The sequence below is a fragment of the Saccopteryx leptura genome, chromosome 9 (genome assembly GCF_036850995.1).
Source record: "Saccopteryx leptura isolate mSacLep1 chromosome 9, mSacLep1_pri_phased_curated, whole genome shotgun sequence".
Classification (NCBI taxonomy): Eukaryota; Metazoa; Chordata; class Mammalia; order Chiroptera; family Emballonuridae; genus Saccopteryx; species Saccopteryx leptura.
The window spans coordinates 3,082,490-3,095,429 of NC_089511.1; the positions used below are offsets into that span (position 1 = coordinate 3,082,490).

General features: G+C 57.5%; 1 protein-coding gene across 5 annotated transcripts in view; it reads right to left on the reverse strand.

Annotated features, from left to right (window-relative positions):
• The window catches only part of MYLK3 (myosin light chain kinase 3), an 84,335-nt gene that overhangs the window by 14,681 nt on the left and 56,714 nt on the right, over positions 1–12,940 (reverse strand). For all 5 annotated transcript variants that reach the window (XM_066349910.1, XM_066349913.1, XM_066349912.1 and 2 more), the window contains 3 exons: positions 4,856–4,946; positions 3,306–3,711; positions 1,135–1,559 (listed from right to left, as the gene is read on the reverse strand). In XM_066349910.1, coding sequence (XP_066206007.1) covers positions 1,135–1,559; positions 3,306–3,711; positions 4,856–4,946 — 922 coding nt within the window. The remainder of the gene's footprint in view (positions 1–1,134; positions 1,560–3,305; positions 3,712–4,855; positions 4,947–12,940) is intronic.

Here is a 12,940-nt window from a genome sequence, read left to right on the forward strand (position 1 = left end):
CCCTGTGTCCCAGGAACACCTCCGGCCCCCGGACACGGAGAGAACTCCACGGTCTTCCCTCGGTCCGTCTTAACCAGAGCAGCCTTCTGCTCCCAAGGCGGCCTCTGAGTTTGCTTCGATGGCACACGGGCCTTCTTTCCTGGCCCTGCAGTGGCCAGCCCTGAGCCTGGACGCCCGGGGCTCCGTGTGCAGGCTTTGTTGTTCCTCATCATTCTGCCGCTTTGCTCTGAGCAGGGTGCAGCCGTGAGGTTTGCAGTCACGGTTCTGGACCAGAGAGACGCCAGCGTCAGACCCCGGCCCCCCCAGCACGGCCCCTGTGCCCAGAGCGTGCTCCTCAGTCTCTCCTGTTTCCACGGTCCCCACCCCACAGGCCTGGGAGGAGGAAGGCTGGCACCAGTGTGTCCTCGGCACAGTGAGTCCTCCGTGAGTGCCGCCTTTGTCACCGTTCCAGGTTCAGAAACGCCCCCATGATCACAGCCTGCTGTCCCAGCTGCGTTTCAGGAATTGAGGGAGGCCTGTGTCCACAACTGGACCCGGCCGTATGAGGGGAGAAGCGGCAGCTGGCGAAGTCTGTGTCACAGGACATCTGTGGAGCCCCGCGCGGCAAGGGGCACCAGGGCACTGCAGGACACACAGCCCTTCTCGGGGGCCCACCAGAGACCCCGGAGCGGGGAGTCAGCTGAGAGAGGGGCGTGTGACCCTCAGGGCTGGAGGAGTGAGGGCCTTTGAGCACAGAACACAAGGCGCCTCGCATGTCCCTGTGACAGAAGGCAGGTCAGCCCCTCACCACCCCATTCTCTATCCCGGGGTGAGGGCCGGCTCAAGCACACGCACACGCCTCTTTTTCACCAGGAGCCCCCCCCACACACACACACCATCTCTTTCCAGAACAGCAGCGGTGGAGAGCTCAGGCGGACAGATGTTCTGGGATCCCCCCAGCAGGGCCCCCGGCTCCCTCCTCCCACAGCCACGGCCAGCCGAGCTCACCCGTGGTGTCTCCAGCCCCAGGAGGCGCCGGCAGGATGTTCCGAGTCTTGGACACCCCCAGACCTGCAGTCTCTCTTCCCGGAAGCTGCAAGCAGCCCCTCAGGAGTGGCCCCCCCAACCTCCCTCGCCTCCCCTCGCCTCACTTACCCAGAACCCAGCTGCCAGCCGCAGCTCCGCCCAGGCCCCCGGGGGTGCAGCCTGTCCCAGGCTCAGGCTTCCCTGCCCCCAGGCTGTTGTCCTGCTGCAGGCCAGGGGCCTCCACGATGTCCCCCTCGTCACTCCTGGTCCCGCTCGGGCCCATGGTGGGGTCGGCTGTGGGCCCCTGCTTCTCCTGGGCCTCTGCTCCCTCGTCGCTGCTCCGCTCGGGCAGGGGGGGGCACACGCTGGCTTCTGTCTGGGTCTGCTTTTCCAGCTCGGCCCCAGGGGGCTGGGGACAACTCGGCTCAGGCAGGTCCTGCTCCCCTGGCTGGGCAGCGGCTGCAGCCTCTGGAGCAGGGGTGGGTGCAGGGCTGTGCCCTGGCGTCACCAGCAGCTCCCCAGGGGTGTCCGTCTCCTGCACGCGGGTGGAGGTCCTGGGCGGAGAGAAATAAGGCCCTGAGAAGGCCAGCAGCCACTGCCGCCCGCACCAGTCTTCCCGCCAGGAGTGCGGGGTGACCCGGAGGCACGGCCACACAGCCCCCCATGCATGTGACACTCAAGACCATACTGCAAATTGACGGTGGCCTCAGAGCCTCCACTCCGAGCTGGAGCGCAAGCCTCCGCCCCTCACCACACGGCCTGTGCCGTGCCGGCTGAAAAAGGGAAGGTCATGACCTCCCGCTTCCCCAAGCCCTGGGCAGGCGTGGAGACCTTTCCCCAGAGCCCGGAACCTCTGGGGACCCCTTCCGAGCGTGTGGCAAGTCCCAGCCCCACGCCCAGATTCCACACGTGGAGCCCCAGCCGGGACCTGGGGACCCTTCCCTCCGGCTGGTTAGGTGTCCTGGAGGCTCCGGATCCTTCCAGAACAAAGGCGGACAAGCAGCTGGGCTCCTCTGCCAGTCCCCACAGCGCACAGGCGCCAGCCCAGGGCCAGGCCTCAGAGAGAGGGCACCGTGCCCGGCGGGGACACCCAGGACAGGTGTGGAGGGTAGCTGGGCCCTGAAGGAGAGGCCCGAGCAGCACAGTGTCCTTGGTGGGCCGCGTGGGGGCTGGACGATGACTGCACGGCCGGGCCAGGCTGGGGGTCGGCGGGCTCTGGCTCTCCACTGTCCTGCACTGTGTCAGCCACACATAGGCCATGAGGACACGTCCTGAGGGCCTCGTCACAGCCCCACCTCCGGGACCAGGAGCATAACCCTCCTAAAAGCCACCCCCCCCCCCAGTGCCTTCCTCCTCTCCTACCGTAAGGTTGAAGACGGTGCTGTGGTCAGGGACGTGGATTCAAGAGCCCAATGACCTGGAGTCAGATTCCAACTCTGAATCCCTAACCGTGTGGCCCTGGGAACACTCAGCCTGTGTCCTCATCGCTAAAACAGGGAGGCCAGACACCTGGCCTCCTTGAGTCATGAGAATAAATGGAGATCATGCCCGTGACAGGCTCTGCCCATGTTCAGTTCGTTACCCCAATGTCATCGGTTATCGCTGCTCTAAGAGCTGGGGAGTCTCACTCCACATTGGACTCACCCGGGGAGCTTGTAAAAACAGAACAGAGCCTGATCAGGCGGTGGTGCAGTGGATAGAGTGTCGGACTGGGGTGCAGAGGACCCAGGTTCGAGACCCCAAGGTCGCCTGCTTGAGCACGGGCTCATCTGGTTTGGGCAAAGCTCACCAGCTTGGACCCAAGGTCGCTGGCTTGAGCAAGGAGTTACTCGGTCTGCTGTAGCCCCACGGTCAAGGCACATATGAGAAAGCAATCAATGAACAACTAAGGTGTCACAACGAAATACTGGTGATTGATGCTTCTCAACTCTCTTCAATCATGTCTGTCCCTATCTATCCCTCTCTCTCTCTCACTCTCTCTCTCTCTCTCTCTCTCAAAAAAACCCAAAAACAAACAAAAAAACCAGAACAGAAGCAAAAATCCAGAGCCCATGCCTCACTCTGGACTGAGTAAATCAGACTATCTGGACACTAGTATTTTAAAAATTCCGTCCAGGTGATCCTTACAGACACCAGGTAAGAAACGGTGACATAAGCTCCCGGAAGCTGGGCTCGGGCCTTGTCCTGCCGCCGGCACGCGTGGCCAGCCCAGCGCTGCGCAGGCCGTGGCCCTCGGCCGTCCTCCCACTGAGGGGCGGGCTCACTCCTCCCTGGCCCGGCCCGCAGGAGTGGCCACTCACCTTGGCTCTGGGTCTTCCCCACAGGGAGCTGCCCTGGCCTGGTCTGTGGGCTCTGACGTCAGCTTCACGCCCTCTTCCGCGGGCAGGGGTTCGGGGTGGCAGGGTAATGGCCCTGCTTCTGCAGCCAGTGCAGCCTCGTGGCCGGAGGGGGCCTCGCTGACCACGTTGGGCACCGCAGGCAACTCCAAGCTGGTCCCAGGGTCCTCGCCGGACACCTCAGGAGCTCTGGCTGCTGCCTCTCTGGGCGGCAGCAGGTGTCCAGGCGGCACGTGGTCTGGCCCAGGAACCCCGTCTCCCAGCCCCGGCGAGGCCTCTGGCTGGGCGAGGGCGTCCGGACCCAGCCCCGAAGCACCGACGGGGGGCAGCCTCTCCGCCGTCCCCTCTGGCTGGTCAGCCGTCTGGCTCTCTGCAGGAAAACAGGCGGGTGAGAAAGCAATCCCACCGGAGGAATCGATCTCCAAGATGTGCTAAGGAGGATGCAGAGGGCCACACGGCAGACGGGAAGCAGCCCAGAGGCCATCGGCGGGGGCTGGTAGACCGGACCAGGGCGCATCCCGCAGGGAGAGCGACGTGGCCACAACCACAAGGAACAGGACCTGCGCCTGCAGCTGCAGGACGACCTCCGGATACTCCGTAGGGGAGCAAGAGCCAGGTGTGCCCTGGGGTTCCATCCCACCTGAGCTGCACGCGCGCGCGTGATTATAACCTCTTACAGTGTGGTCTAAAGAGGCCGACCCCCAAAGAAAAGATGGGACAAAAACTTGTAAAATGGTGACATGTGGCAGGAGGGAGCAAGGCAGAAGCTCAACCTCTCTTCCTACCTTGTTTGGCCCATTGGATTTCGGAACCATGTAAATATTATGCAAAATTATATAATAAAAAAAAATTAAACTTTAAAAAAAAGCCAGCCCTGGCCGGTTGGCTCAGTGGTAGAGCGTCGGCCTGGCATGCAGGAGTCCCGGGTTCGATTCCCGGCCAGGGCACACAGAAGAAGCGCCCATCTGCTTCTCCACCCCTCCCCCTCTCCTTCCTCTCTGTCTCTCTCTTCCCCTCCCGCAGCCGAGGCTCCACTGGAGCAAAGTTGGCCTGGGCTCTGAGGATGGCTCTGTGGCCTCTACCTCAGGCACTAGAATGGCTCCAGTTGCAACATAGCAACACCCCAGATGGGCAGAGCATCGCCCCCTGGTGGGGATGCCGGGTGGATCCCGGTCAGGCGCATGCGGGAGTCTGTCTGCCCCCCCCCACCGCTTCTCATTTCAGAAAAATACAAAAAAGAAAAATAAAGAAAAGCTATTCATAAAAAAAAATTAAAGCAAAGTGAAAAAAAAATAAACCTGAGTATCAGACTGGTGGCAGAGGCTATGAGAGAGGAACTTTTCCAAGTGACTAACAGAGCGCCTGTCCACCTGTCCCTGACCGGCGCTCAGGAAGTACAGGAAGAACCGGGGGAGAGACGCGTGGGCAGGCGCTGGGCGGTCGCTGGCTGTGTGGGGGTCTCAGCCTGAGCCACAGTGCCACGCGGTGGGGGGGGAGCAGAGGGCCGCACTCACCTTCCCCAGGCCCCCTGAGCTCGGCCTGCACGCCCCTGCTGCTCAGCGCACACGGTGGTCTGGCTCCTCTCTCTTCCTCTCTCTCTTTGTTCTAAAGGAACAACCAGGAACACCGTCATCGTCCTCGCCCTCGTCACCTCTCGGGCCACAGTCCTTTGCTGTGCACCCACCACATACTCATGTCGTCCCCCAGTGATACCAGAGGCTGCATCACATCAGAGATGAGGACACTGAGGCTTTTCCCAGGTGTCCACCCCACCCACTTCCTGAGTCACCGCATCGCTGGTGAGGGCAGGCCCAGCCCCAGACCGACGGTCTAAACCGGGGGTAGGGCCTGACCTGTGGTGGCACAGTGGGATAAAGCGTCAGCCTGAAAGTGCTGAGGTCGCAGGTTCAAAACCCTGGGCTTGCCTGCTCAAGGCACATATGGGAGTTGATGCTTCCAGCTCCTCCCCCCCTTCTCTCTGTCTCTCCTCTCTCTCTCTCTCTCTCTCTGTCTCTCCCTCTCCTCTCTAAAATGATTTTTTTTTTAAAAATTAAATAAATAAATAAATAAACCGGGGGTAGTCAACCTTCTTATAACTACCGCCCAGTTTTATATCTCTGTTAGTAGTAACATTTTCTAACCACCCACTGGTTCCACAGTCATGGTGATTTATAAAGTAGGGAAGAAACTTTACTTTATAAAATTTATAAAACAGAGTTACAGCAAGTTAAAGCATATAATAATAATTACTTACCAAGTACTTTATGTCAGATTTTTGCTAAGTTTGGCAGAATAAATCTTTATAAAACAACTTACTATAGTTAAATCTATCCATGAAAGCTGGAACGCCCACTAGGGGGCGGCAGGGGCCAGGTTGACTACCACTGGTCTAAACAGACTGAACCTCAAGCTGCTTAGACCAGGGATGCGAAACGAGTTTAGTCTTAAACATCAACGTGGATCAGTGGCTCGTGGCCGGTCGGTGTGGCTGGGGTTGGAACCCTGTCACAGGAAACCAGCCCTGCAGGGGGATCAGGAGCAGCACCCGTCCCGGAGCCAGGAGCGCGAAGCCCGTCACCCCTTCCAGCGCAGCGCAGCGGCGTGGCCTGGAGCGTGGACTCGCGGACTCTTGGGCCCCTCCCCCACCACTTAGCCAAGATCCTTGACACCTCTGCACCTGCAGAATGAGGAGTGTTACCCACTCACAGAGTTCATGGGGGGCTGGGGGTGTAATTTGTGGGATGGACCGAGAAGGGTGCCCAGCCCAGGATGAGAGCTCAAGAGCTCTGGTGGATCTGTCCTGCCTGAGACCAAGAGCAGAGCGGCCTGTGTTCCGTGAGGCCCCCAAGTGGGGACGCGGGGAGCCCAGCGCTTAGCAGCTGTCTTAACTCTAAACCGTTCCCAGCAGACCAGCGCCGAGCATGCACACACGTATCCCCAAAACGGCTCAGAGCAATCAGTACTTTTTAAAAAAAAAAAAAAACGCCCTGGCCGGTTGGCTCAGTGGTAGAGCGTCGGCCTGGCGTGCAGAGTCCCTGGTTCGATTCCTGGCCAGGGCACACAGGAGAAGCGCCCATCTGCTTCTCCACCCCTCCCCCCCTCCTTCCTCTCTGTCTCTCTCTTCCCCTCCCGCAGCCAAGGCTCCATTGGAGCAAAGATGGCCTGGGCGCTGGGGATGGCTCCTTGGCCTCTGCCCCAGGCACTAGAGTGGCTCTGGTCGCAACAGAGCGACGCCCCGGAGGGGCAGAGCATCGCCCCCTGGTGGGCAGAGCGTCGCCCCCTGGTGGGCATGCTGGGTGGATCCCGGTCGGGCGCATGCGGGAGTCTGTCTGACTGTCTCTCCCCATTTCTAGCTTCAGAAAAATACAAAAAAAATTAAATAAATAAATAAATAAATACAAACAAAAACGTTTATTTATTGATTTTAGCAAAAGAGGGGGGGAGGGAGAGACAGGAACATCGATCCGTTCCTGTAGGTGCCCTGACTAGAAATCGAACCGCTAACCTCTGCGCTTCAGAGGATGCTCTAACCAACCGAGCTATCCGGCCAGGGTGTACTATTTCTAAGTATAAATATTTCTAGATGGCCTGACCCCTTGCTGGGTCCCCCTGGGGCTTCTGGGACCCTGGGCCTTTGACCGGTGAAACCCCTCAGACTCCTGAGGAGTCATCACTCCAGGAGGCACTCGTCACAGCCGCAGGTCTGGTCACAGCCCTGAGCCGGGGCAGAGCCCCTGCCTCCTGCCGTCTTGGCCCCCTTGGGGTGCCCAGAGACCAAACAGAGCCCGAGAGGCCTTTTGCTTGGCTCACATAACATTTTAAAAGTTTTATTACCCAGATTATAAATCTAGGTGACTTTTACATTAAAATTCCAAGTTCCCTTTGGGACCGAGAGAACTGCTCTGTATTTTGGCTGTGGTGGTGGCTTGGGTGTACAATTTGTTGAACTGTATACTTACACGTATGTATTTGTGTATGGGGGGGGCGGGGTTGACTGTATGTAAATTATACCTTAACAAATCTGATTAGGAAAAACTCTAGCCCGGGCCGGATGGCTCGGTTGGTTGAGAGCATTGTCCCGAAGCACAGAGGTTGCCAGTTTGATCCTCAGTCAGGGCAAGTACAGGAGCAGATAGAAGTTCCTGTCTGTTTTTTTTCTCTCTAAAAATCACTAAATTAAAAAAGAAATTCTAAGTTCCTAGTTTCTCCGGGGGTAAAAAAAAGAGTGAAGATCTGTCAACTGTAGGCCCCTGTGACAAACACCAGCAGGGGCGGCTGCTCTGACTGGGGCACCGAGGTCCTGGCTCTGAAGTCCCCGCGCGGCGGGGTGAGGGCTGGGTGCAGCGCTGTCCCCACAGCGCACCCACATCCTCCATTCTGTGACCTGCTTGTGTCTTTGAAACTGCAGGACACCAAGCTTTGCTGTCTTCTTTTCTTTCTTTCTTTTTTTTTTTACTGAAGAGGAAGGGAGAGAGACAGAAACATCAATCTGTTTCTGTATGTGCCCCAACCAGGGATCGAACCCACAACCTTGTCATATTAGGACAATGCTCCAACCAAGCAAGCTATCTGGCCAGGGCCCAAGCGTTGCCCTCTTAATGGCAGGGACACGTCACGCAGAGACACAGAGCCCGGTGCCTGGCGTGTGGACAGCACTTCATTAACAAATGCTGGCCGCTGTCATTGGGAGTACACCCAGCATCAGCACGGCCACCGGACCCTGTGCTCAGCAGAGACCCATCCGGTGGCCTCTTTCTGCAGACTCTGTCTTGCTGCCCCCACAACTGGGGGAGCTGGAGGCTTTCTCACGGGCTACCTACTGTGTCACCCCACCAGTAGAGTGGGACTTGAACAGACCGTCCTTTGGCAGACACGCTGGTGGGCTCAGATAGTCCTCCCCCTCCCTGTCTTTGGTGTAGGCAGGTGCACGTGTGCACCTGTCACACACACACACACGCACACACACACACACACGCACACACACACAGGTTTTTGTCTTCAGGGCCCCACTTTCTGGCCCCTGCCTCGTCCCGTGCCCGGAGGAAGGAGACGAGACCCCACACACCATTCCAGAGGCCCGACGTCTCTGAACAGCTCGACCAGGACTCGGGCCCTCCGCTGGCTGAGCCTGAACCCGAACGTCCCTGTCCTTCCTGAAGAGCACCGGCTTCTAGTAATGATCGAATCCGTGTCCACACCCAGCGGGCGTCCCACAAGACCGGGGCAAAGTCCTGGCACGATTCTAAAGCTCGCTTCCACAGCGAGTACCACGCTCCTACCCTCTCCAAAAACAGAGAGAGGGTCCCAGAAGTCCTCCACACTGCACGTTCTCGGCACCAGCACGGTGTTAACTCCCTAGGGCCGTCTCAGTTCACTGGCCCCCTCTGACGCCTCCCACAGGGCCAGCCCTGGCCGCAGGGCACAGAGGGACCTGGAGGCCCCATGGCAGGGCCAGCGAGGAGCTGACGACCTAGCTGGGCGATCAGACCCAAACCCACAGGCAGTTCCTGATATGTGCGCAACACACAAAGGCTGGGACAGAGAGTGTGCGGTCACCCATGGGGAACGGACGAGAAATGTGAGAACTCAGAAAAGGAAAACTTCTCTGACTCCTCCTGCCCCCCGCCACCCCCGAGATGCCTAAATATCCGTCACAGGTATGACAGCTAATTTCACTATCATATGAAGAGCTCTTACAGATTAATAAGAAAAAGGCAGCCCTGGCCAGTTGGCTCAGCGGTAGAGCGTCGGCCTGGCGTGCGGGGGACCCAGGTTTCATTCCCGGCCAGGGCACATAGGAGAAGCACCCATTTGCTTCTCCACCCCCCCTCCCTCCTCTCTGTCTCTCTCTTCCCCTCCCACAGCCAAGGCTCCATTGGAGCGAAGATGGCCCGGGCGCTGGGGATGGCTCCTTGGCCTCTGCCCCAGGCGCTAGAGTGGCTCTGGTCGTGGCAGAGCGACGCCCCTGGTGGGCAGAGCATCGCCCCTGGTGGGCATGCCAGGTGGATCCCGGTCGGGCGCATGTGGGAGTCTGTCTGACTGTTTCCCCATTTCCAGCTTCAGAAAAATACAAAAAATAAATAAATATTAAAAAGAAAAAGAAAAAGAAAAAGGCAAAAAACTAAAGCAGAAAGGGGGGGGGGAGACAGGAGCAGGCAGTTCTCAGAAAAGTGCAGGGGGTGTCCGATCTAGGCAAGTCGCCCCAACGTCAGGAAAAGAAATGCCAATCAAAACTACAGCGAGACATGCAATCCTATCCGTGTTTGGTTACGTTTTTCATTATGAAAAGTTTGGACATTTTTTTTTTTTTTTTAATTTTTTTTTAAGGTTTACTTTTTCTTTTTTCTTTTTTTTTTTATTTTATTTATTCATTTTTAGAGAGGAGCTAGAAAGGGAGAGAGAGACAGAGAGGGAGAGAGAGGAGAGAGAGAAGGGGGAGGAGCAGGAAGCATCAACTCCCATATGTGCCTTGACCAGGCAAGCCCAGGGTTTCGAACCGGCGACCTCAGCATTTCCAGGTTGACGCTTTATCCACTGCGCCACCACAGGTCAGGCTGGACATTTTCCATAATGAAAAGTTTAACTTTCTTTTTTTTTATGAATTAAAGGAAAAGTATCATCTTTAAGAAGCCTATGACCAATGGCCTCATATGGAGCTCGACTGAAATCAATAAACTTTAAGAAAACCAGAGCGTGAGGTGGGTTTGAGGGGGAGAGCAGGAGAGAGTTCCGGGACTGAGAAGCACAAATGAGTGGTTACAAATAAAAGTCCTCGGTGTCAAGTACAGCCCAGGGAATGTAGCCAAGCGTATTGTAACAACTCTGTATGGCGCCAGGTGGGCACTAGACTTACGGTTTGGGGGGTCACTTTATAAAGTACATGACTGTCTAAACCCCTGTGCTGCACCCCTGACACTAATCCAAAATAATATTGGACACCAACTGTAACCGACAAAATAAAAATTCTAAAAAAAGCCTAAGACAGTCAGGAAACTGGGAACGCCGACTTTGGCGACACTCAGTGACGGTTTGCTCTTTGGGTAGGAAACGAAGTCCAAAGAACCCTTTCTCTTTCAGGTAAAAATGCTGAAATGCTTCCAGGAGGAGTGACCTGCTGTCCCAGATCTGCCTCAAAGCACGTGGTCCCGAAAGAAGAAAACGGGTGGGGAACACTGGCCTCCGGTTATGGGGCTCGCAGGAGTCAGGCTACTGACCTCTGCTTTCATAAATGCTTCAACATGTTTATACTACCGTGTTCAAAAAGCACACACCGGCATAATGAGACTTCAGGGGTCATTCACCGGACAGGCCAAGAAGGAAGAAGTCGGATAGCACGCTTCGTTAAAAACAAGCACTCGGCCCTGGCCGGTTGGCTCAGCGGTAGAGCGTCGGCCTGGCGTGCGGAAGTCCCGGGTTCGATTACCGGCCAGGGCACACAGGAGAAGCGCTCATTTGCTTCTCCACCCCTCCCCCTCCCCTTCCTCTCTGTCTCTCTCTTCCCCTCCCGCAGCCAAGGCTCCATTGGAGCAAAAGATGGCCCAGGCACTGGGGATGGCTCCTTGGCCTCTGCCCCAGGCGCTGGAGTGGCTCTGGTCGCGGCAGAGCGACGCCCCGGATGGCCAGAGCATCACCCCTTGGTGGGCATGCCTGGTGGATCCCGGTCGGGCACATGCGGGAGTCTGTCTGACTGTCTCTCCCCGTTTCCAGCTTCAGAAAAATACCAAAAAAAAACCAAAAAAACAAAAAAACAAAAATACAAAAAAAAAACAAGCACTCCTTCCTAGGTGTTACGGGGAGCACGCTAAACCAGAGTCACTTCTGTGGAGGTCGGTTTGGCTTTACCGATTACGTGCCCAGATCTGCCCTCTGGCTCAGCATGGCCACTTCCTTCGAGAAGTGTCGGACAGATAAACGCACACCTGGATGGACAGTCACTGGCTCACTTTTATAATAGAGAAAAATGAACCAACAATGATGTGGGCAGGTGTAAAAGTGAAGATACATCCCCCTGCCCCCAAAGGAGCCTGCTGCAAATGTACTAACAGGAAGGAGGGAACTTTCTGGGTGTTACTATGAAACAATGCCCCAAATACATCAAGGAAAAAACAAGGCTAGAACACTGTGAATAACAACTGAGTTCAAAGAGGGTGCTTCTATATAGATAACAGGCTATTTCTGGAAAGTTTCACAGGAAACTGGCACCTATGCTTGGGGGTGAGGGTACGGGTTGTCCTGGGGGGGTTGTCCAGGGCCTGAGGATGGAGCAGGAATGGGGGGTTGTCCGGGGCCTGTGGATAGAGCAGGAATGGGGGGTTGTCCCGGGACCTGAGGATGGAGCAGGAATGGGGGGTTGTCCCGGGGCCTGTGGATAGAGCAGGAATGGGGGGTTGTCTGGGGCCTGAGGATGGGGTAGGAATGGGGGGTTGTCCGGGGCCTGAGGATGGGGCAGGAATAGGGGGTTGTCCAGGGCCTGTGGATGGGGCAGGAATGGGGGGTTGTCCGGGGCCTGAGGATGGAGCAGGAATGGGGGGTTGTCCGGGGCCTGTGGATGGAGCAGGAATGGGGGGTTGTCCGGGGCCTGTGGATGGAGCAGGAATGGGGGGTTGTCCCGGGCCCTGTGGATGGAGCAGGAATGGGGGGTTGTTCGGGGCCTGAGGATGGAGCAGGAATGGGGGTTGTCCGGGACCTGAGGATGGAGCAGGAATGGGGGGGTTGTCCGGGGCCTGAGGATGGAGCAGGAATGGGGGGGGGGTTGTCCTGGGGCCTGTGGATGGGGCAGGAATGGGGGGTTGTCCGGGGCCTGAGGATGGAGCAGGAATGGGGGTTGTCCAGGACCTGAGGATGGAGCAGGAATGGGGGGGGGGGTTGTCCTGGGGCCTGTGGATGGGGCAGGAATGGGGGGTTGTCCGGGGCCTGAGGATGGAGCAGGAATGGGGGTTGTCCAGGACCTGAGGATGGAGCAGGAATGGGGGGGTTGTCCGGGGCCTGAGGATGGAGCAGGAATGGGGGGTTGTCCGGGGCCTGTGGATGGGGCAGGAATGGGGGGTTGTCCGGGGCCTGAGGATGGAGCAGGAATGGGGGGTTGTACGGGGCCTGAGGATGGAACAGGAATGGGGGATTGTCCGGGGCCTGAGGATGGAGCAGGAATGAGGGGGTTGTCCGGGGCCTGAGAATGGAGCAGGAATGGGGGGTTGTCCGGGGCCTGAGGATGGAGCAGGAATGGGGCTGCTCTTTACCCCCCAGGAATGGTTTTGACCTGTGTACACATTAGATGAATTAATTCTCTCTTTAAGCTCAGGTTGGTCATCAGTGGGATTTTAAAGCTCGAGTTGCAAAAGCAGGTGACATCTCCCCTGCAGGACGGACTCACAGGGAAGGAGCAGATGGCGGGGACACGGGGCGACATGATCAGGCAAAGAGGGCAAGGGGTCAGCTGGGACCGCTCCAGCCAGGCTGGGCAGGGAGAGAGTGCCCCAGCTCCTGAGACGCCAGCCTGTCAGTGGCAGAGGCTGGTGGGTAACGGCAGGGATCAGAGATGGTGGCCCCAGACCACGTGAATGTTGCTAAGTGGCTGCCCCTGGCTGTCCCCAAACAGAGTG